This window comes from Aulonocara sp. 'chitande type north' Nkhata Bay, linkage group LG20 (assembly GCF_057382095.1).
Source record: "Aulonocara sp. 'chitande type north' Nkhata Bay isolate Kocher_YH1m ecotype deep benthic linkage group LG20, A_spYH_male_GT1.1, whole genome shotgun sequence".
Taxonomy (NCBI): domain Eukaryota; kingdom Metazoa; phylum Chordata; class Actinopteri; order Cichliformes; family Cichlidae; genus Aulonocara; species Aulonocara sp. 'chitande type north' Nkhata Bay.
The window spans coordinates 33,252,662-33,277,437 of record NC_141363.1 but is presented as its reverse complement, the minus strand read 5'-3'; the positions used below and the strand labels follow the sequence as shown (position 1 = coordinate 33,277,437).

Sequence of the window (24,776 nt, the reverse complement as noted above, 5' to 3'; positions counted from 1 at the left end):
AAAAAACAAAAATCAGTGCAATTCCTGGGAAACTCTTTTTCTAGTTGCCTGTTTTCAATCTAGTGTGACTGAACAGTTAGGCAATATGTCTGTGAAGGTTCTCAGTCATCCAGGTCATCTTTGCAAGCTCCTTTGACAACAGTTAGGCACCATAAGAACAGAGGCTTCATTTTTTAAAAAACATTTTCCAACATGCACCAAAGCTCTAACTTTTTCTAGATAATACCCTAGAAGGTGTATGTTAGGAGGCAAGTGTGTGTTACATTTAGATCAAATGTTAAAACAGACTTTAACCTGCCAGCTCCCTAGAGCTGGGCCAAATCTGTGCAATGTCAGGTTGCTCCAGTTTGCACCAATGTGAGAATAGCACAGACAATACTCCAGTGAGTTAGTGAGTAGTTGCCTTGTGTGTGCTCTACCAAGGCAGCGCCTTTCCCTAAACCTGATGAAACTATAGTGAGAATATTTTTGATGCAGAATATCTCCTGTTGTTTGCAACATTTGAGAAAAGAAAATGTCACCACCTGATTCTGTACTACTTCACATGCTCAGTGTTTGTGAGAAGAACAACATGCACTAAGCTCAAATCATGTATATTACTGTTCCATCTGGTTAGCATCACAGTTGCTGTTTGTGGCCTTTATACATTTTGTCAGAGCAGCTGTAAATGTAGTTCATTGGCATGCTTGTTGTTATTAAAAGTGTAGCCAGTACACTTAGGGTCTTTCCTTTGTGTTGCTATTGTGTCATTCAGGTAAAATGTGTGTTTCTATCTATGATTCATGGACATAAACTCAGATTTTTATGAGAATGCGCTTATTATGTTTCCAAAATATTTTTTGGTGCCAAACTTGTCTTAGCACGCTAAAGTCAAGTGTATCATATTTAGCACATGAGTTTTTTGTGAGTTTTTGAGACTTCTGTGTCATCAGTGTGACTCCACCGCACACCCAAAAAACTAAAATAAGTTGCACAATACATTTTTAGGGAATAAATTGCAAAAAAATGCATGATGTAGCAAATATGACACCAATAAAGGCTTACATATGCAATTTAAGATTTTTTTTTTTCTTATTTCATCAGAGAGCTCACTAAATACTCAATTTTCAAAAAAAAAAAAAATCTGGCAATTATTTCATGGTTCAGGCTTTAAAGGGTTAAAACATGCATATAGTCACAGTCTTAGTCACAGATACATTTGACACTGTGTAGTGTATCTTTTAAATATTATATTTAAAAAATGAACTGTATTGGTATTAAAAGTTTTACAAAATTATAGTTATCATCAAGGTTCATCAAGCTTTGTAACACCCACTGGCTTAAAGCTTGTCACTGAGTTCATCATTTTATACCATTTGGATTTTGGATAATTGTTCTTAATATTCAATTCAGTTCATGTCAGTTCAATGCAGTTCTGTTAATCTAGCATCAATTCACTAGAACAGTCATCTCTAGGTTTTTTATATTGTAAGGTAAAGACACTACACTAGAATAATGTGTTGTATAATTGTTTAACACTTGTAACTCTAACCCAGTCCCATCCATCTAAGTAAACCCCAATTCCTCCCTGATACTGTGTTTTGTGTTCAATGAGTAACACAGAGCTGAGTGGGAGATTGGGATAAACATAGAGAAGCAAAGATTGCACTGTGCACAACATAAGGTTACATTTGTCATTTGAAAATAAAAGCTGTGAATTTGGTCAGAAAATTTATGAGTACTTTTACCCTTATTGATTTTATATCAGACCAACATGGTGACGCAGTGGTTAGCACTATTGTCCCACAGCAAAATCGTACTAGGTTTGAATCCATCATTCAGTCGATTGGGGTTTTTAGTTTGTTCATGTACTTGATTTTTCTGATGTGCATTAGAATGATTAGAATGATAAATGCCTTTTTTAAGGGATGCATTTAGTGGTCATTTAGGATGATAACAGAATCTCATGAATTTGAATTTGAATACCTTAAAAACTACCCAACAATATTTTGTAGAGAAAGTATTATCAGATGGTTTCTTAATGAGTAGCTCGGTGGAAGATATATCAGAGGATTTCTGAGTGTTGTGAGTTAAAATTAACTTTTTTTTCCCCCACACACCATTTTAACTTATATTTGTCTCTGATTTTTTCCCTTTAGGCAGAGACTGGTTTTAAAGGCACACTGGTGTAATAAAGATGAAAATATTGAACTGACCCATCTCTTATATTAAATGCACCTCCCTCACACAGATTTAACCCACATCATGCTCATGCCTCAGTAATTCTCAAGCTTAATCCTGTGAGATAGTGGCAGTGGTTTTTAACTCCCTATTGCTGTGTGATTTATGAAGAAGAGGAAAGCAGCCTTAATTGTTTTTTAAATTCACGTTTCCATACTTACTGTTTTTATGACTGTCCTGAAGATCATACTAGGCTTTATTTCTCCCTTCTGCATGTGCACTGTGAATGTAAGTAATTGAATTATAAGAATGACTAAAATATCTGGAAGTAGGTCATCTTGTACATGACCTTAACAGAAACAACATGCTCACAATGAATAAAAATGGGAGATTCAGAAAGGTTAAAAAAGTTGCAAAAGCGTGGTGCAAAGTTTAAAGTAAAAAGTTTAAACATGAATAAGAGAGCAGCGAATACAAAGGGGTGCATTACTAGTCTCTATGTGAAAAGACCTGCCACTGGAGCTACAGACTTGGAGCAGTTCCCAGCTGATAGCGGATGAATATTTAATGATCCCAACCAAGATGCAGTAATTACAAGGAGAACGGACTGTCATACTGGAGCACTTTGTGCAGAACACCCTGGCATTTGCTGATTAGTGCTCTTTATGGTCCCTGTGCCTCAGGTGTGGCACAGTATTTGGTTAAGGTCACAGAGAGGGGAGGGGAGGTGACAGAAGCAGCACACACACCAGTGCCTGTTATAGTGCTGTTGCAGATGTGTCAGAAACAGAGTACTTCATTTTTGAATTTGGAGTCTGCTTAAACCTGGGAGAATGAGACAGAGTGTGATAAGACAGACATGCAGAGTAAAAAGAGGAGATAATTTACAGTTTTGCCTGACAAACATCAGCGTGAAGATATAATTTTACCAGGTTTTGTGAGATTTCTGGTAATGTGTTTGTAACATCAGAGTAAGATACTGGCACTACTGCAGAAGGACCATAAGAAGATGATATTCCACTCAGGTTTGGAAACATTTAAAGCACATTACAAAGCTAAAGGCTTCAAAGACATATTCCAAACTTCAAAGCAGCCTCACCCAACCCCGTCTGTCTCCAGCACTTACCACTTCCATTCTCCCTCTGTTTTTGGGAGATCTTTTGAATAAAGATCAAGACAGCATTGTCACTATGACATAATAACATGGTTTCGACAAAATACCCATAATAGCAGACATAACGCTGTGGGTAGATAGGTCAATGTACTTAACAGTGACAAATACGGTGATGGTGCATTATTTGACATACAGTGAGCCAAAAAGGAATGGGGTTCCCATTTTTATATAAATTTCATCATCTATTTTTCTGGAAGGACTGATAAATAGACACATCAATTTCTTATCTCTGTCATGGAATTCATGTGCAGTGGGCACACGATTTTAAAGACAGCTTTTTTAATAGCCTGATTGTCTTTATTCTTGTTTGTATATATGAAGACATTTCTCTCCCTATTCAACAAAAACATGCTGGTGAAGTATCTTTTCTCCCAGCCTGCTTGCCAGTATGTGAAGACCTTGTCTTTACCATGGCTGCTTCTCTTCATGGCTATTTCTCTTCATCAAGAGGTTTTATATTATATGAAGTGAGCATTTCAAAATATTTATCTATTTTTTCTTCTTTAGAATTTCCTTAAAGATGCCATCATCTCACTGGTGAACTCTTGGGTAAGTGCATTGCCTAGGTGATGAAAAAGGTCTGCTGAGTGCTAATAAACAAGGTGGGTAAACGTGTACTGGATTTCTGCATTTGCTTCTGTGCACTTGTAAGTTTTTGCAGTTGTGGTCATTTTAATCATTTCTTTGAACTATTCTTTTTTCAAGTTGTAATGATTGTATAGATTTGTTAATGACTTTAGAAAGCAAGAATTATTTTGGATTTGATCTCATTTACATATGGTCAAATATATCCATATACTTCCATCAATATGTGGTTAAATGTCCTTTAACAAGTTGTATCTCAATCAGACTTCAAATGTCTGGCATAACTGTGGCTGGATATTTGACTTCTGTTCTTGGCAGAATTGGTAGACTCGATTTAAATCGACTGGTTTCCTGGTATGGACCCAGCTTTCAAAAATAGCCCACAAATTTTCAATAGGGTTGAGGCTGGATCTTTGGGAAGGCCATTCCATAGCACTAATGTTAGCCTCTTTTATACTTTCCAATACCATTTTTTTTATGCGTGTTAGTGATCATCAGCTGTGATGATGTGAGGTTGAGTTGAAAAATTTGGAAGTTTCCCTCTAGAGCATGATGCAACCATCATCATGCTTGACAACTAGTACAGTGTTCTTAGACTTGGCAACTTCACCTCTACTCCTACAGACATACCCCTTGTTATTATGGCCACAGTTCAATATTTTCTCATCTTACCATAAGATATTAGGCTTTTGTCAGGTTTCTTTCTTGGTTGGAACTCTCACAGTCTATGACAATGTAAAACTTGCTTTGCTGTGGTGTTCTAGTAGCTTCCAGTTCATGGCAGGTTTGACCCTTGGTAGTTCCTGGGTTGTTCCTGAACATCCAAACCAGTTTCCTCTCAGTAAAGGGGGCGGTATAGGGTCTTCTTCCAGACCTAGGCAAAATGGTGGGACATAAGTTGTACTTACCTACAAGTTATTCAGATGTGTAACTAATGGCCTTGGAATCTGCAGTTGAAATGGCTGTAAGACCTAGCCAACTTGTGTAAATCCCATATTGAAAATTAAAGTATTGAAAATGAATCCAATCAGCTAGTTATTTCTTTTTATGCACCACTTATACAATTTTTTAAATATTTTTATTTAAAAGTATATATGTATATATTTGAGCCTGTATATTTTTGGCCCTGTGTGAATTAGAGAGAATTCAAAATAAACTCAAAGCAAATCTTGTTTTTTTTAAAGCCATTAAAGATGCACGCTGTACAATCATTGCACACTGAGAAGAGAACAGTTCAAAGAAATAATAAAAGCCCCAAATGGCATTCACGCCAAGAGTGTATATAAACTTCTGACCGCGACTCTATATATAACACACAGGGATTTTTTAAAATATATTTTTAAAAAATCTAGGTATTATCTATGCCATATCTCCCATCAGAGTAGTCATATTAGTTCTAAAGCATCAACTATACTTTGTCTGTTCTCGCCTGCCATGCGAGAGGTCCCGGGTTCAAATCCCAGACAAGCCCCCAAGATGTTATGGTTCAAAATATTGGGGATGGAGACAAGAGGAAAACCACAATAACAACACTGGTCCGGCCGGGTTATGTCAAACGATGATTTTAATGAACATACGCGTGGGAGATGGACACCGTATGCAGACAGCCTCAGATCTCAAAATGGTGGAGCATTGCTCAAACTCTTATAGCCTCTGGTTCTCCCACCTTATCATAAAAGCCTAAACATTCACATGCTTTTCTCTCACACGGCGCCTAAGCTACAACCTTGGCTCCCCGTTTTATCTGCTCCTGCTGAGATGGGGCAGAAAACTCCAGCATGCTCTGTTCTCTTCTAATCAGACAAATAAGGCGATGACTCTCTGCAAACAGTATTTCTTATAACATCATAAAACAATATCATTCATCCACAATAAATCAGCAGTCTAATGTAATGCAAATCAGTTTAACGAATGCAATAGTTATCAGCTTCTTCTAATTCAGGAGAATAATGCAAACTAAAACTACATAATAATTCACATTCTTTAGTTAGGGGTATAACATGGCATAAAATAATATTATAATCTAACACTGTATAAATAAAAATGTATAATAAAGGGCGTTGAACCCTTATTTTTTCTTTGGTTTCAATGTTTTGAACTGATTTTTCAGTCTCAGTCTCTTTCTTTTCTCTTGGTCAGAGGATAGAAAAAACTCTGGTGTTCTATGCACTAAAGAGGAGAAAAGCATTAAGCCTTGAGAAAATTAGATGGTCAATAGATGATAGAACCACAATATGTCTTTTCAGATACTAGGTGAATACATACTTGAGTGTAAACACACATATATGCAACGGCTTTAAACTCTCGAGATAAAGTAATTTTTCTTTTGCTGTATGGATTAAGATGACATGTACGTGGGTCATATTTGCCGTACAGATATTTTGCAAATCAAACTTCAGGTGCAGCCTTACACAGTGGTGTATTAACGCCGATTCTTTGATCCCCATAATAGAACAGAGAAAACACGACTCAGCGTGGTCAAAACATTGATATATTATTTATTCAATCATCTTCCGGAAGAGAGAGCCCTGCACACCCCAAAGGCAGTTGCAGGATCTCTAACATTACAAGCTCAACATTTGTCTTATATGGTGTTATTTCGGTACTTCAGACGTCACACACGTCAGACACAGTTTCATTACAAACAAACTCCTTCTACTCAGCCACAGCTCCTCTTTTCTGTGGCTGATTTATTAATATGCCTGTGCACTAAAAACTTCCTGTGCAGCTTGCAATAACTTCCCCTGTCTGTTGCCAGGGCAACCTGTCTGAACTTAATAATAACTTAATAATTCTGATGGCAAAAGAACCAAACAGGACAGGCAAAAAAACAAAACAAAAAAAAAAAAACAGGGGCAATGGTGATTTTCACAATCTTTATCTTTCACCAGCTTTTGGGTACGATACTTGGATGTTAAAGTGAGCTACACTTTTAGTTCACAGATTGGTGAAAATCATTTTCTATATCTTTATTTCCAAAGCTTGTATTTAGTGTACTTGTGACGTTCGCTTTTATCTCTTGTAATTCTCTTGGAATTATGTACCTCTGCAATTCTTTACCCAGTGCTTCTGTCTTCTTTCACTTCATTTTTCTTTTAAAATGTGTATGGTGTGAGTCACAGATCATTTTAGTGTTTCTTTTGTGTGTTTTTATGAAATAAATAATTTTGAACAGGCAGTCAACTGTGGCTTTCTGCTTATTATACCTCTTCATTATTAGTAGAGAATCTCTTAAATCAATATGTAAAGGCAAACTGAGATCAAGATTTACCAAGCTGAAAATGACAAAAAAGAAATTCTCAAGTGGACTACAGGTTAATTTCAATGTTATGTATATTTTTTATAATATGTATAACGTAATACATAAATATGTTTAATTACTTCTTAAGTCAGTCAACAATTAACATGCTGGAATTGAAATATCAGGGTTTTTTTATGATGATGAATTAAATGTTGAATAACTACATGATTATTATATTAGAGTTCTAATTTACAATGTGAGACATGAGCGCACCTTTACCAAGTATTGTTGTGTTAAGAGGCCACAGCTACTGCATGTTCAACAGCTCCAAAGTAAATGTAGGAGTTGTAGCCTTTAACTCATAGTAGAGTAAAATATAAAACAAATCTCGAACACCATATGTCCTTGTTGTTGTAGTTCACTGCTGTAGTTATGGAGGAACATTATTCTAAGAATCGCTCATGTTTTATTCATTTTAAAAAGCAATAAACAAATATCAGCTCACCTTGCCAGCAGACATCTTTCTCCACATCTCAGTACATCTCTGAGTTCATGGGCAGTTGCGGTCCATGTGTACGTTGCGGTGATGGTTCGACATGACTTCAGCCCATGCCCTATTCTCAAAAATTAAATGTGCAATAAACACTAAGTAAAGACCAGGCTGTCGACACAAAAACCTCCATCTATGGGGTCAAACTAACATGACAGCACACAGAAGGAAATGGGTCTTGGTCTGTTATTAACTGTTCGACTGACCCAAGTTCATCTTCCCAGGTGGGCTGCTATGCACTAATAAGTCTAACTGATCCAAGTTCAGGCATTAAGTAGCTGGAGTCACAGACACCAGCTGGGTTAACAATCCATGGCAACAGTGTCACTGACCTAAGTTCATCCAGAGGTACAGGTGCCAGACAGGTTAATCACACCACAAGCACAACAAAGAAACATACTATCGACCTTATGCAGACCTGGTCTATCTGCTCTCACGCTATAAAAATTGGAGACAACACACCGTTAAGCTTCTTTTTAAGCGTGGGAGTTTTTCTAGAAATGCCATAAAATAGGTTTTAATGCACCCCCTCACATTTTTTGTGAAGGAGAATTGCAATTTGTTTTTAAACAGCACCGTAGTCCTTTAACATTTAACCCAGCAGTTCATATTATTATAGTGATAATAAGGGTGTTACATAAGGGTGTTTGCCAATAATTGCATTAATTAATTAGAATTAATTAGCAAAAGGAGCACAAGTGGATCTTGTTGTAAACCTGTTTACAATTTCCTCTATAAACACATACACTCATATATGCACAACGGGCTAGCCACGTTTATGAGAAGCTTATCTTATGTACTCATATCCCCTTCAGGCTAGTGCTACAGTATGCATCTCTACTGTTTTTAATGTATGATTCTCATATTCAGACGCAGAAGTGGGAGACGGAGTTGACAGGAAAACCAACCAGGTCCAGATGGTTAGCTTCTCCTAGCTATCCAATAAAGTGCAAGATCACCGGCAGTGCCCAGAACTGAACAACGATATGCATAATTCATGGCAAAGCATCTGCAATATGTGTAAATACATTTCTACACACACATATACTGATAGGAGCAGTGAAAGCATATGTAGGGTATATAGAACTTGACCTAGGGCTGAGATTTACTTTCTTAATTCCACACCAGTGTGCTATCAGCCAAAGGTTAGCACGCAGAATGCAGGTTCTCATTTCAAGGTGGCAACGCTCCAATAAATCCAAATATAAGGCTGCAGAGGTTGAAAAAAGTATTATTGTAAGAATATTAGAAGAAAATTTAAAAAGAAAAAGACTTTTCATGAGTTAATACATACATATTGTTATTTCTGACATATTGTAAAGTGGTTTTCACATTTAATTTTTAGTATTTTTGCATGCAAACCTGAAAAGGCAAAAACAGAAATAGAGAATCAGAGCGCTGTTAGAAAATGAGAGATAACCAGTGTAGGACATGTCTTATTTGGTTAAGTTTTGGTCAGGCAGCAAGGATGAAATTAAAACAATTTTATCGTGACTTTTTTGTCAAGATAAGCAGTATTTATAACATTATTTAAATTACAAAGAGTAAGATCCACATATGTTTTTTAGCTTAAACATGGTGGATCCAGTGTGGAATTGCTCCAAGCTACAGACGAAGCACTTCAAAAGTCTGTTGACTCAAGGAAAATAACTAGAAGAACCAAGAAATTATCATTTTTAGGTTTACATAAAATATGCATTTTGACCAAAAAGCTTTTTTATAATAATTCCAAATCACAAAATTCTTGCTATAAATGTGACCATTTCATAATGTTTAAGTAGCACAAAGTCTGAAGTCTCACCATTTTAACAATAAATCTTACACGTGAATACCACAATCATAGGTTGAACTTTACTTAAATAAAACTGCTCAAAGGCACTTTTTAACTCTTGAGTTGCAATACAAACACAGTGAATGAATTCAATCAAATATCATAAAGAGCCATTGTTTCTGTAGATCCAGTGCTAAAACAGCAACATCAGCATCAACAAATACCATATAGACAGAGGTGGGACCAAGTCATTGTTTTGCAAGTCTCAAGTAAGTCTCAAGTCTTTATCCTCAAGTCTCAAGTCAAGTCTCAAGTAATGTCAGGCAAGTCAGAGTCGAGTCTCAAGTCACTGGTGTAAAAGTCCAAGTAAAGTCACAAGTCTGAAATTTTGAATTTCAAGTCCTTTCGAGTCTTTAAAAAAAAAACAAAAAAAAGCATGTTGCAGTTATATGCTAAATGTAAATATTAGACCATGTAATTTTTAAATCTGTGTTTTTCTCAACACATGACAAAATAGTGAACGTAGAAAATATACACAAATTGTGAAATTGCACCTCTTTAAAATGCAGCTCAATTAAACCTAGCTCCAAGAATAATTTTCACCGACAGTTCTGAGATAAGCCGCATGTTATTCTTGGATGCGGTTGTAGGACCGGCTTTAAAATCGCATGACAAAAATATCATACACATTAAAAAAAAACTGCATCACCAACGTAGCCTGGAAAACATTTGCTAGTTAGATGAAGTCAGCTATCTCATCGTAGCATATTTATATGCATATTTATAATTATACGGTTCTTGGAGTGAGTGCATACACTCGTGAAGTTTAGTAACTTCCGGTCACTGCAACAAGCCCAGGTACAGTTTACCGACGGATGGGTGCAGGACCTTGAAATGCACCGTGTAGAAAGTACAGAGCATCGTACATATCATAAGTTTACCAGTCTCACAAATCGTCGTCATAAATACACATTCGTTAACCGTTTATTAATAGGACCTTTGAGCTCAATGGTAATTAATTAGCAGTGGAAATAATTTCTGGTACCCATCACAGAAATGTAGCAGTGACAATAATATTGTATGCTGTAATCGTACTGGACAATTAGTGATACAAAAAACCTGTTTTATCCTGTGAATAAAAGTATATGTTTTTGTTAATGTACCATAATAACAGAAGCGAAACGCAATATTGTGTCAGGACAATTCACTATTTATGCACAATAAACAAAGGAGCATAGCGCGACAATTTCTGTTCAGCGCCAGACTTGCTTGTAACCTATATCACTAATTATGTTATGAAAATGACGCATTAACTACAACAGCAGACTGACCTGTGTGTAAATGCTTGGAGCAGACTAACCTGTGAGCTGGAGTGTTCTGGGACGTTATATTTGGTCTTTGAATGGCTGCAATCCAGTCGCCTCTTTGTTACTTCGGAAACATGGCTCGAACAATTTCTCTTCAACGACGTAATCCGATAACAACCGATCTCTTTACCCGTCGGCCTCCCGTGGCTGTCATGCGACCGGCTATTGCAGTTAATAATACAACGGCTTCTTGACATTTTTGTGTTTCTTTTTATCGCTGTATAACTGATTTCAATTGAAAGCCTGCGTGCGCTAGTACCTCTTGCCACGAGTTCCCAGAATCCTTTGCGGTTCTACCCGTGAATGATGTCACATTTTCAATCTCTATATAATATGCATGTTAAATTTTATATTTGGGGTAAAATATCAAGTCTTTTCAAGTAAACCGGTTCAAGTCCAATTCAAGTCCCAGGTCATTGGTGTAAAAGTCCAAGTCAAGTCACAAGTCTTAGAACATTTTTTCAAGTCAAGTCTAAAGTCATAAAATTAATGACTCGAGTCTGACTTGAGTCCAAGTCATGTGACTCGAGTCCACACCTCTGCATATAGATACAGCAATTTGTATGCTTTGTTCACATATTTCCTGTCATGGTCCGGAGTCTGCGACTCCGTGTTTATGTTTAGTCTATTAGTATTCTGTGGTTTTGGTTACCTTGGGTGTTTGTATTCTTCTGTTCATGTTCCTATGTTCTGTGTCCCCCAGTCTGTGTTTAGTTGGTGTGTTATGTCTTTGCGTGTATGTGTTTCCTGTTTTATTGTGAAGGTCTGCGTCTTATGTGAGTGTTTTCAGTTTGCCTCCCTAGTCTCGTCACGATAATCACTCCCAGCTGTGTTCCCCACCTGCGTGTAATCTCCCTGTGTTCTCTGGGTGTATTTAAGTTGTGTCTTCTGTCATGGTAGTTGCTGGTTCGTCTGTGTTATTCCCCTTCCACCCTTCTGTGTTGATTCTCTGGTCATTCTCCCTGCATGTCACGTTCGTATTCCAGTTAGTGTTTTATTTAGTTTTCCCAGTTTAGAGTTTTCACCGTTCTGTTCCTCGCCACCCTGTCTGTTGTACCTTTTAGTTGCCAATAAACTCACCCTCCACTTCAGCAGCCTGCAGTTTGGATCCATTATTATTCACACGGCTTGCCCCGGCAAACCGTGACATTTCCAATGGTAACTGAACAGTCAGTATAATGTTTCAAATTGTGCAACTCTAATTCTAAAAAACTTGTAATGCTTAGTAAAATGTAGATAAAAACAGAATGCAGTCATTTGCAGTTCTCATAAGCCAATTTTTTGCTCACAATAGAACACAAAGCTCAGTTGAAATAGACAAATGCAAAGTGGATAACTCTTCCACGATCAGACAAACCATAATTTTTAAAAGTTTTTTTTTTTTTTTGTGGAAAACATGGATTTCGGATTGTCTGGACTAAAAAGGAAAGGGACATCTCAACTTTTTATCAATACTCAATTCAGGAGACTCCATCTCTGATCACACAGAAATGCATTAATGCTAACTGGCAGCTTACACATCTGGAAGTCCAGAGTCCAGACTCTTCACAAACTGAAAACATTTGGTGTATCATGAAATGGAAAATACAGCAAAGAAGACCCAGAACTGATGACCCTGTCCCAGTTTTGCAAGTTTGCTGCCATCAAATTTAAAATGAGCTGCTATTTTTTTTTTATTAAATTGGTGCATTTCTTTAAATTAAACATTTAATACATTTTCAATGTTATATTTTGAATAAAATATAGTTTTTTGAGATTTAGAGATCATTGGATTCTTTTTTATTCACACTTTACACAACGTCCCAACTTTTTCAGAATTGGGATTGTTTAATGCAATGGCTTGTTCACATGATTTATGAAATGCCTTGCAAAATTTGACTAAATTTAATATAGCAGGAGTTACAATTAATATTGTCCTTTTTGTACTACATCATTTTTTGCCTGTCAAATGGTGCCTTTTCATAAATGGCTGGCTGGGAAAAAATAAAATTATTATTGATAAATTTGAAAGTCCATCTCCCAAAGAAAAAGGTCAGTCCCTTTGAATAACCTCACATTTTTCCTAGGACAGTATGACCATAATTGTTCTGCATTGATTTTCATATATTTCCTTCAATGCAGACAAAGCTAAAACATGATGCATTACTTTCATATAATGGACAAAAGAATTGCTTTTCATCTGACTTTGTAAAAAGGTCACTATTCTAAACATATGCAAATGTAGCACAGCTTGACCTGACACTAGTCAATGCTTTGTGTTTAATGGAAGTGTACAAACATGAAAAAAGTCTCACTTTATTTAAAAGTAAAGATAAGTAGAGGATAAAGCGTGAACTACAGTCATAATAAAAAATGAAAGCACTGTCCGTTCCTTATTCTGAACTGTGGTCTTGGAGCAATGGCTAACATTGCCATGCACCGTGGAGATGTGTCAACAACTTGCAAGCCTGTATCTCCGTGTTTACAACCCAACATTAAAAAGTACAATGGCAATATTGCACTCGGTCGCCCCAATTCTACCCATGGGTGAAATTGCCTTTTCATAATTTCCATTATACTTGGTCTTTGAAAAATGGCTCTCACAATCTGCTGCAAGATAGAGGAAGTTATTTTTCTTTCGAAGTGTGTTTTGATGATGTGCTGTTTGATGGAGTGTCGCCACTCTGATTTCAAAAATGCTGGTAACAGCGCTTTGTTTATACGTTTCATTTCTATGCCAGGTGGAAGAGATGAATGAAGGATCTTATTGTGAAGAAACCTTGCATAGGGAGCCCCATGATCTGTAAAAGAAGCGCAATGAAGAACCTGTGCCAACTGATTAGTCCTTTGTAAAGAAAACTAAATCTGAATGCTCATTCAAAGTAACCATTTGGATCTGTGTTTAAAATAATATATTTATATTTTTTTTAAATGTCTTTGATTGACTGGCTTATTAATTAAGCTTTTTTTTCTTCAAATAACTATGACCCACTATTGTGGCAACTGAATGAATTTAGCACATGCACCTAATTTATTTAAAAAGATTAGGTTTGAGATCCTGTGAGAGCCCAACTTTGAAAAGGCATCCTAGTGTATTATCTCGCCATTATTCCCACCCTACCTTCACTATGACAATACTTATGACCTGGTTTTTATTTATGTGAAGAAAAGGAAATAGTTCTTTTCATCAACGTATACTTTAATAGTGGTAGAAGGTTTTCAGTTTGTTGTGCTTAGTGTAAGCAAGTCGTAAAATCCTGGACTGACAACTGCATAGAGGTATGTGCCACTGAATGTCTTTTTAAATGCATACCAGCGCTGATAGAAACTCTAAAGTTAATGTAACTATATTTTTAACTTTTTCACATTTTTCAAATTCTTGAGCGTTTTCCTTCAGGGAACATTATCTTCCAAAATTCTCTTTAGTTTGAGGACTTGTGTTAATTTAACTGTGTGAGAAATTCGATAAGAGAACTAAACAAAACAAAAAAGAATTCCTGGCAAGGACATTTTAACGATGCTTCACAGGTCATAAAACGGTTAAAACTCTTCTACCAGAGAGCTGAAAGCTTTTTGGATGTCAACTGTGCTGCATGGGTGTTGCTCTGTGTACTGAGCTGAGGCAGTTTAGAGGATAGTAGTGTCTGCACATTGCAGAGCAGCCATATGTTCACTTTTTGATTTGGACCTCCAGAGGGAGCGTGCTGAGTAAATGAGAAATCCTTTGCTGTAGGTCTGTTGTCTGAGCTGTGTGAGATGGAAAAAAGAGTGACTGAGGTCATGTGGAAGGATAAACTCATGTGGTTGAGAACTCCTGCTAAACACATTATGGTTTAAAGTCATCTACCAAAATCAGACAGCTAACATCTCCTCCTATTCTATACTGAGCTAGAGCTCAACTCTATTTCTGCAATTTGTGCTTGTAAGGCCAGGCCTGTTAGTCTAGTAAATGGGTTAACCGTTTGGCCAGTGGAAAGAAGCGAGGGTCAAGTGACGGTGGACCGCTTTCTCATTCCTGTTGGGAATTCTGTCACAGTGTTCCAGAGAGATGCGATTTAAGTGCTGAACGAGTCAGACGACCAGAGGCTTGGTATGAACCCCATAAGTCTGCCTCATTTAAAGGGGAATGGGGACTCGTTCACTGGGAATAGTTTAATAATTTAGTATGGCCTTAAACTAATCTATTTCAAGCACCCAGATGGTATTTATATTGAGCAAATGCTCAGATAATTGAATGGAATAATTTACTCACTACTGTTGCTCGGTGTCAGAGAATCCCCATGCTGAACCAACCCTGGAAAAGACATAAAGTGAAGCACTAAACCAAATCACCGGGAAAGTGTTTTCAGAAATAAATAGTCTGCTGTGAAATCAAAGAAATTGAAATACCATATTGAACAAAACAAAAATGTGGGTGCAGCGCTCTGCAGTCAGTCTATATCCATTGCTGCTGTTTTCCTCCATGCATTTGGATTGGATTTAAATGATTTATTAGCGTATATATGTTGCAGGAAGTCAAGTGTGAACGCCTTTCTTTGTGTGGACCGGGTAGTTATTAATCCCACTTGTCTTATGTAGCTTTTGCTGGGGGACACTCTAGGTTATTTGCTCCTATAGATGGGATTAGGAGCTCTCCTGACCATTTAGTAAACGCGTGTTTCCACAAGAAAGACAGAAGGTAGGAAAATGATACTCATAAGCAAAAAACAGAAAGAAAGGAAAATGAGCGATTATAAGGATGAGAAAGAAAAACAGAGAAATGGAGAAGTGGAAAAAGGGATAGAGGAAGAGAGGGATACAAAGAGACAGAAGGGGAGCGGGCAACTGCTGATTTTTAACAGGCGTGTCCCTCCATCTCTGATCAAAGCACCCCATCAGCCTTAGGGGCATCTCCACTGAGTGCCTCCCATAGCTGCTAAAAATTCTCCCTGCCGAATAATTTTAACACCTCTCCACTAGTCCTCACATATTTGTCCATTCATAGGCCATAGCTCATGCCTTCACATGAAAGCCCCTGTAGTTGTTTTCAAAGTTTTCACACAGGCAGCGATATATGATTGAGCTTTTATTAATAAAATAGAATGGAGCGTGATTTACAGTTGATGGACTCGTCTGTGCTCTCAGTCCAGCTCTTAAGTTGGAAATGTGACTGACAGCTAGTAACATAACACAGTACCATTGTTATCATATTTCTCATCCTTTTAGTCTAAACCCATATGGAAAAGAAATAGTAAGAACTTATATAAGACTTGCATAAGATGTGGCCTACTTCATATAGTGAATCATATAAGGCTTATATGATTTACTCATGAAAGTGGCCACTTTCTCATTACTTTCATATATTGTTTTAGTAAGTATCCAAAAAAGTTTCATTTATATGATTTTTCAAGGGATCTTATATCTATTTTCACTCTTGTATGCTTTTCATACAAGTTTCACACAAGACTGATACAAACTTTATAAGATTTATATATATCTTTTCCATATGGGAAGCAAATAGTGATGGATTGGGAATTTCAAACGCTATAGATACTTGTGTATCTTAAATAATTAAAGGTAAATACTTTAAATTTACAGTTTCAAATATATAGCCTTGCCTATTTTGAGCTGACTCTTGACTCTCTTAAACATACACCATAGGACTTTTTATGACTCATTTTGGCAGATGGGCAAATTTGAATGGCACAATTTCACATTCTCCTGACAATTTTTTATTCTTTTTCCATGCATTTCACAGGCTGTAACACCCACCGCTCCACATTGTTCGCCTGACCACTTTGCAGCTGGCTTTCTGATCTCTGAATATCATAAGGTTCCATGCCACTGCTATGCCACTAGGGATATCAATCTGTATTTTCTTTCCACTGTGTCTCCATCAAAGATGGGAAATTAAACAATAGTATTCTGTCTTGCTCCAAGCCCAGAATTTCCTTGATCCCTGCCCGGGTCATTGTTCCAGAGCTGTCAGTGGGTCTTTGAATCTGTCATCAACCTTTGAGGGCCTTGCCTCCTGCGTCAGCTACTGGCAATACCACAGGATACTGGGGCTGACACAGGGAAACCCCAGAGGCTGCATAATCCAGAAGGAATGATGGGATCATATCCTCATACCCCACAAAAATAAAATCCTCCCCAAAAAAATGTGTCAGCCATATTTTCTTACAAACTAGTACAGCGGGCGACAAGAGAATCTCTACGTTTTAAGAGACTATTCAGACTTACTGATGGCGCGTAAAGAGAGAAAATTTTAACAGTTTTTATAAAGATTGCTACGACGCTCAGTGGGTTTACTTTTTACCCTTTGCACTTTAACTCACTCTCTTTTCTCAGTATAATTTGCATTAATGGGCTCGGAGTGAAGTGGAGACAAGAATACAAACGTGAAACCCAAACTGCAACCAAATCAGTTCACTGAGTGCCCGAGTCTCTCACACACACACACACACACACACACACACACACACACACACACACACACACACACACACACACACACACACACACACACACACACAAAGAGATCCCTTCTGATTTTAGTGTAAGGGACATGTCTGGCATCCCAATGGCTAATGAAAGCATCATTATCAGGAGAGCACGATGACTGCCCCCCTTAGAATATGTGCACAGACAAGTAAGAGCAATGCCACCTGTCTCCCCTACTTACTTTCATTGCTATTAGAACCAGCTGTTTGCTACTCCCCAGGCTTCAGTTTATTTGACTATTTTGAATACAGTAATAAAAGATGACATAATGAAGCACCCGATACGCAGCTTAGTGGCAATTCCCAATCTGAGTTTAACAGTATGATGCTGGTGTTTTTGAACAAATTCAAAATAGGCTCATATGATTGCATTTTCCATAGCTACTGTCTGCTGACAAATTATGATAAGCACATGCCCTGTATTTATGCTTGACCCTTCTTTATTTAAAACTCAGTTACTCAAGATACATTATTGAAACATCTGTTCATGTTTTAATGATCAACAGAAATTAAATTCTGTTTTAATCTAATAGTTTTTGCTGGTATTTATATGCTTTAAAGATGATTCTTTAATGAATCTCATGCAGTTCTTTTGCTATCAAACTCGTAATAAATTCAAATTTAGATTTCCTGTCATCACTGTCAAATTGGATTCCTGCTGTCCAGAGCTGGAAAGGAAAACTGTGACACAATAGGTTTAAAAAAACTAAAACAAATTTCAGTTGCTTCTGAAATATCAAAAATGGCAAACTGAAGAATAATAACCCTGTTTGGATAATGGTCCATTAGCACCATTATTTGCTAAAGACATGCTGAAAAATGTCTGCTCCTAAACATCTATGGCAGAGAGTTTTAAATCATAATTTTAAAAAATCCTTTGTGGGGTTTTTTTATGTTTATAAATGCTAGGGAAAAGGCTTGCAGTAGTGTACATACTGTTCACAATATATACTAACTAACTAATCCATAAGAAATAGACCTTTGTGTTTCCCACATCCAGGAGAATGTGCCACATTTGTGTTATTGAACGCAGCTTTAAAAGAGCTTTGACTCAGCTTTAACTTGACAGCAAAATAAAACATTTTCATGGCTTTTTAGGGGTAGGGGGATGACTTTTTGGAAGACCCTTAATTCTAGAAAACTTTTCCACTCTGTTAAAAAACCAAAAGACACAGTCCCTGTTTCGAATTAGCATACAGATTGGTACTGGGGCATACTGAACAGAGCTTTAAAACAGCACAGGTGTAATAAATAATAATGTCAGTAACACTGGCTGGGTAAGGTCTTAGAAGTCTGCCTTCATGCTTGTTAAGCCCTAAATGTTACAGTTTCATTGTTAATTTTATTAGTTCCTCCTCCGTTTTAGCAGCCACATCAAATCAAAACACATCATGGAACTTTGCTGCGGACTCCCTATAGGTTATTTTCCTTTCATGCAGATAAAAACAAAGGAAGCTGTGTCAAAGCGAGGACTAACCCTCTCTCAGAAGTGCAGAAAAACAGCAAATGCCAACAGACAACCAACTAATGAGCGAGTGAGCTAATGCGACTATTATTTCGGCCAATATCCAATGTCAGTTTCTATGCCTTTAATTTGCTAGCTTAGATAACCACTAACCTTAACTTGTTTGCCCAGCTAATGTTATCACAGTTTTGTCTGAGAATGAACTAGTTGTTGCTTCTTGGTATATTCGTATAATGTGTGGAGTAATACAATGCTCTATCTGTGCCAAGAGCTTTAAGCATAGACCCTATTAAGGAACTGAGTCTATGTGGACGCACATGATGGACACAGATATAAACGATGTAGAAGTTAAACAACATTTACTGCAACTTGTGGACAGGAGCTTTAATGTTGCTAAGCGTTGGCTGGCAGATGACTGGGCCTGGTTGTAGATGGGCCGAGTAAAGAATGTGGCAGGCAGCGGGGCAAGCTGATGGCGTAAAGCTTAAAGCAGTACAGACAATCAAGGCTGCTGGTGACAGAGTGAGTGTGGAGCTAAGCGAGGCAGACAGGTAGCTGGTGAAGAGGTTGTGGGCCTGAAGCACAGGGAGACGAGGAGTTATTTCTAATGGGCAAATTACACTACGAATGAACTTAACTGAATAAGAAGTCAGCATAGGCTTAGTAGAAGGTAGGAAAACTGAACAATCTGGCAAAAAATAAAAAGCTAAGGCACAGCACCTCAGTTAGCAAATACTTCTCAGAAGCTGAACCGACTGAAGTAGAATGATTGGAGTGTCATGCCCAGACAGAGGCACACATTAACTAGCAAAATCAATATTTGTCACACACTTTCAAGTTTATTGACATGATATCAAATTCACTTTAATAGCTAAACATTGACCTGTCTGACTTTTTTCTTTTTATATAAATTGGACCATTGAGATAAAGCTGAAAAATGCAGTATGCCATCTCCAATACTATTTTAACAGTGTGTTTAAGTAGTGAAGTTCAACTTTTTTACTCCAGGCCATCCACACCTACATTCATTGTTATTTCTTTTTAAAAATCCCACAAAAAAAATAAGGAAATACATCAGATATTTCAAAGCAAGTAAAGAAAGTTAATATTCATGTGTGTAAAGTCTGCAATAAAAGATCATGCTGTTGATATATTTTTTTAAAATACTATTGGTGTAAACAAAATCCATGTGCAATTCCTTTAGGCGTTACTTACTAGAAAATTTAGACTGGAAAACCACGGTTAAAGATTCCAACACATGGATATCATCATCAGCAAAAGATCGTTTGTGGCTGGTCTTTTTGGGAAGGGGGAATACATCACCTACATGAGTGCTTTAATGAAATCCTTTTTTAATAACATTCTTGTTCTTGCCTACTGGAAGAAAAAAGAAGAGGGAGAAAAAGTAAATATACCATTTGCACCCAAAGAATAATTTTGTTTGGTTTAAATGCCTTTCTTCTGAACAGTCTTCCCAAAACTTGAAATAAACAAAGAACACAAAGAAAATAAAGGGGAAAAAGAATCACTCTCCACCACACTTCTTTTTAGAGGATGAGAAGTTGTTTAGCATGGAATGTATGAAAATCTTATAATAACATAACTTATTTATATTACAGTGCAAACGTATTGAGTAACCCGCTAATTTCTTTAAATTTTTCAAGGAAAATGGGAAATAGGAGCAATGACTTATTGAAACATACCAAAAAATAAAAATAAAGTATATAAGGTGAGTTTGAATTTGTACAGGTCTGATGATCATGAATGTTTGGTATGATCACTTTTATTGTCCAACACACCCTTAACTCTCTTAGGCACGCTTTTTGCATTTCCTTTCAGTAGTCTTCAGAAATAGTTCTCTCTTCTTTGGATGCTGGATGCCTTTTGTTTGTCTCAGTCAAGATGATCCCACACTGCTTCAGTAATGTTTATGTCCAGGCTCTGCACAGACCAATCAATGACTTATAGTGTATTTCTATCCAGCTATGCTTTTACTCCAGTGGTAGTGTATTTGGGATCATTGTTGCATCCCCAACACCACTGGCTGCAATGCAGCCCCAAACAATGACTTAACCTCCACCATGTTTTACAGATAACTGTGGACCCTCACTGTTAAAACTTTCTCCAGACCTCCTCTGTAAATTCTGTAAATGTCAACCACATCCATACATATGATTGACAAATTTCAATCTTGGATTCATCGTTTCATGAGAAAACTGAAATATCCCGAGAAAGCGTAGAGAACTATCGCTTAATTCCGACATAAATAAATAACTGATCAAAACTTTAGATCAAATATAGGACATCAGATACTTTATTGTCATTATAACATTGTTCATAGCATCACAATGAAATTAGGTCAAAGCTCACTAAAAAAGCCAAAAAGCATTAGATAATATTCATATAGAATTCTTAAATAATGTAATAAAAAACCAGAAAAGAAGACAGCCTCCATATTAAAATGACTGACAGACAAACTTTGATTCTCTAAAATGCAAAGTTCTTTTGGGCAACCCTGGGTCCTGGCATTCATATTGATATTAGTTTGATATATGCTATCCACATAAACATTCTAGTAGACCAAGAACACCAAGGAATGACAACAACACCCACTGATCCCCAACAGCACTCTGCACTCTGCCACACAATGAAAAATGCTCAGGAAAAGCTCTGAGAACATGCAGGTACTGGCCATGTCTTCAGCCTCCTCAGATCCAAATCCAACCAAGTGTGGTAACAAACCTAATGCACACAGCTCAAAACCCAGGTCCCAGGGGATCCACTTCAAATATCCAGTTGTGACACACCAGGAAAAAAAAGTGATACTGTTTTGACAGCAAACCATATTAAGCAGGTATAATAATATACCAACAAAACTGCACAGTTTTCTCACATTGTTTCCTAGAAACTACCTTAAAAATAACAACAACAACCATCATCATTATCAGCTTAATAATCATAAAACAATTAAGATATTTTTAAAGTATATTTTAAATATCTTTACAGCAAGTTTGATTGTTTCACCGGTGTCCTCTGACTAAAATGTTAAGGTCTCCCAGACTAACAGAGCAGTGTCCTGATGAATTGTTTTCATAGTGAGCAGTTCTGCAGCACACCATTAAAATCTAATGCCAACATTCAGCAACGATTCAAAAAGTAGTGTGTCCTCTAAAAGTAGAAAGTAAGTACGTGGAGGTCACTGTGTTGGGTGGGCATGTAGCGTGACTTTCACGGGAGAGAAAACTCAGATCAACAAGTGCTGTGTTTCCACAGGCAGTGTTTAGCCTGTAATTGTGACCTCCTGGGCCGAGCTGCGAATACATCCTGCAACACCCTACCTGACATGTGACATGTTGCCATGCTGGTGACTAGAGAGAAAGTGCAGTTTCAAAATCTACTCTGTGTTTTACTCCCAAGTCTTTTAATAGTTTATAACTGAATGTCAATTTGAAGTATTGAGTTTATTTATCAATTGTTTTAAAGCTATATCAGAACTTTTTGCAAATGCAAACCGAACAGTTCCTGCTGTTTGCCCTCGGCATCGGTGAACCAGCAGTAGGCTTGCCAGTGGTGCTATTCTTTAATAAAAAGTGGTGCACACAATAAGATGTGGCTATATTGCATTTTGCTTTAGCTGATTCATTTTAAATATTGCAGAGAGGCCTTCTACCTGCTGTCCTGCACCATACTAGCATGACTCATTTCTTTCAAAACTGTCTGAATGGATGCTGAATATTGTTAGAACTGTGTATAAAGCTTATCCATATCTTAACACTGCATTAATCATAGTTTACATTGCATTACTACAAAACCTCAGAGTTCTGTGTTGTTCTAATGCACATATATTAAATCCCTCTCTTGGACACAAAAACAACACAGAGAGATAAAGAGAAAGTGAGACCTGCCAGTCACAGCATACCAGACAGACAGAAACCTTCAGCATATTACAAGAGCCACGAGGAATATAAAGGACTGTGGGTATGAATGTTCATCTTTGTGACAAAGGGACTGGGATGAGAGAGGTGGTAAAATGCCTACATTTTGCACAGAGGGAATTTGTTGAATACACTCTTGTACAGTTTTCCACAAGGTTAGAACCTATTGGTCCACTAAGCAGATATGGAGACCAGTCTGCCAATTACAGACACCAGAATATAAAGGTCATTAGCAGCTCAAAAGGCCAGAAAGGCAGTCCGTCCTCTGTAATATGATGGTTTTTTTTGTTCAGAAAGGTTTTCTGTAGCCACAAGAAACTGGTTGGGTACATGTCCTGCTTATACTAATAGGCTGCAGGCAATAAGTTGACCCAGATTAATGGGGATGCAAGGTCCAGTTCTTGGACATAGGCTTGTCTGCCCTTTTTAGCTAGGAGACCTTTTTGGGGAGCAGGTGGGGGGCAGCGCAGTTGAAGAAAAAAGAAGCTAAGTTCAGCTTTTGTCAGACATTTTGATTCACACTAAAAACCTTTTGAATTAACATTTGATTAACATTAACCTAGACTTTTCTTTTGGTGAATTTTCTCTTTTATAGTCTCAGAAAACGTACTAGATTGGCTGAAAACAAAGGCTACATTTCTGGTGAGTTTGCCAAATGCCAGCCAGTATTGAAATTGTGTGAGCCTCAGTCTCATCCCGTAACTCCACATGTCAACAAAATGAAAAGTTCTGTTTAACATCTTTGAACTTCTGTACCCACATAAAGGATTTAAACCCCTCCAGGCCTCACTGTGGCAGATGAAGACTTTGCTTCAGATTATCACAAAGAAAAAAAAAATTCAATGTACATCTGTTAAGACATACCACAAACCTCGATACTATTCAAAGTAATCAGCAAAATGCATGACTAATGGTGTATTAATATAAATGGAAAGTATTTTGCTATTAAAACACCATCTGTTGAGTCATGTTAAAAAAATAGTCGCTTCGTTCTTCATTTCTTTTTTTCTTAACACACTTTTCTTAATACTTGTCCCGGTCACCTGGAGCTTTAAGTCGCCAATATGTCGCACATGCTACCTTGTTTTAACCAACCCTGACCTACTCCGTTTACTCAAACTACGCACATTCGTGCAACTGGTTAACTGGAGAAATCTATTAATGAACATATGTTAAAGCTACATGCTTGTAAAGCAATGCTGGAAGTTTGATGGCTGATGTTTGACGAGTTTGCCATATGTTTGGGCATATTTCATCCGACCATAAAACTGCGACGCCTTCGCAATAGGACATGGATTTGAAATGTCGGGGTCCTCGGAAAGACGTTAGCAGTGCGTCTGTTTGATCCAAAGCGCCAACGAGTGTTTCTTTAAGTGCGTGTGTGGAGTTTTCCTGCACCGAGTGATAGGAGGGGTTGGAGAGTGACGCTGGCTGCGCCTTGGTGCTGAGCGGAGCGCTCACCTGCAGATGAGAGAGCCGGGGAAACTCGGGGCAGCACACTCACTAAGCGCGCAGAGGGACGTAACTAACAGTCTGACCGAGAAAGGGGGAATAATTTTTGGAAAAGAAAAATACGAACCGACCCTCTTTCTGGTTCTTTTGTCCGGGCAGCATTGAGTCGCTTCCTCGCCACGATGAGAACTGACTTCGCTCTGGTCCTGACAGCAGCCCTTCTTCTTGACACATTCTGGGTGAGATTTCTCATTTTTTTACTAAAGCTTCTGATACAGCACATAAGCTCGAATAAAGTCATGCAGCCAGAAGGAAGCCGTGGTGTGTGTTGGTACAGCAACGCGGGGCTCGCCGTTATCCCCCTACAAGTAGGCACGCTAATTGGTTCCCTAATGAATTTCAGTGTATAAAAAGAAAAAAAGTAAGTCTCGAGGTCCGCTCCGTATAAGCCTTGTCAGTATTTCTCTAAATCGCTGGCAGGTCATCATCATTTGTCATACACAACTTAAATCACGGCACAAGTTATTCACCCAAGGTGATACCTTTATTCTTTTCTCAAACTGACTTGGTCATGTCGCTTATTTAAGCTACAGCCCACCATCCCCTTAAGTTTCA

At 37.6% G+C, this 24,776-nt stretch overlaps 1 protein-coding gene across 1 annotated transcript in view; it reads left to right on the top strand.

Annotated features, from left to right (window-relative positions):
* Positions 1 to 24,134: 24,134 nt before the first annotated feature.
* Positions 24,135 to 24,776, top strand: part of LOC147306042 (cadherin-4-like) — a 268,090-nt gene continuing 267,448 nt past the window's right edge. The window contains exon 1 of the mRNA XM_086278491.1: positions 24,135 to 24,400. Within this exon, the coding sequence (XP_086134617.1) occupies positions 24,344 to 24,400 (57 nt within the window). The 5' untranslated portion in view covers positions 24,135 to 24,343. The remainder of the gene's footprint in view (positions 24,401 to 24,776) is intronic.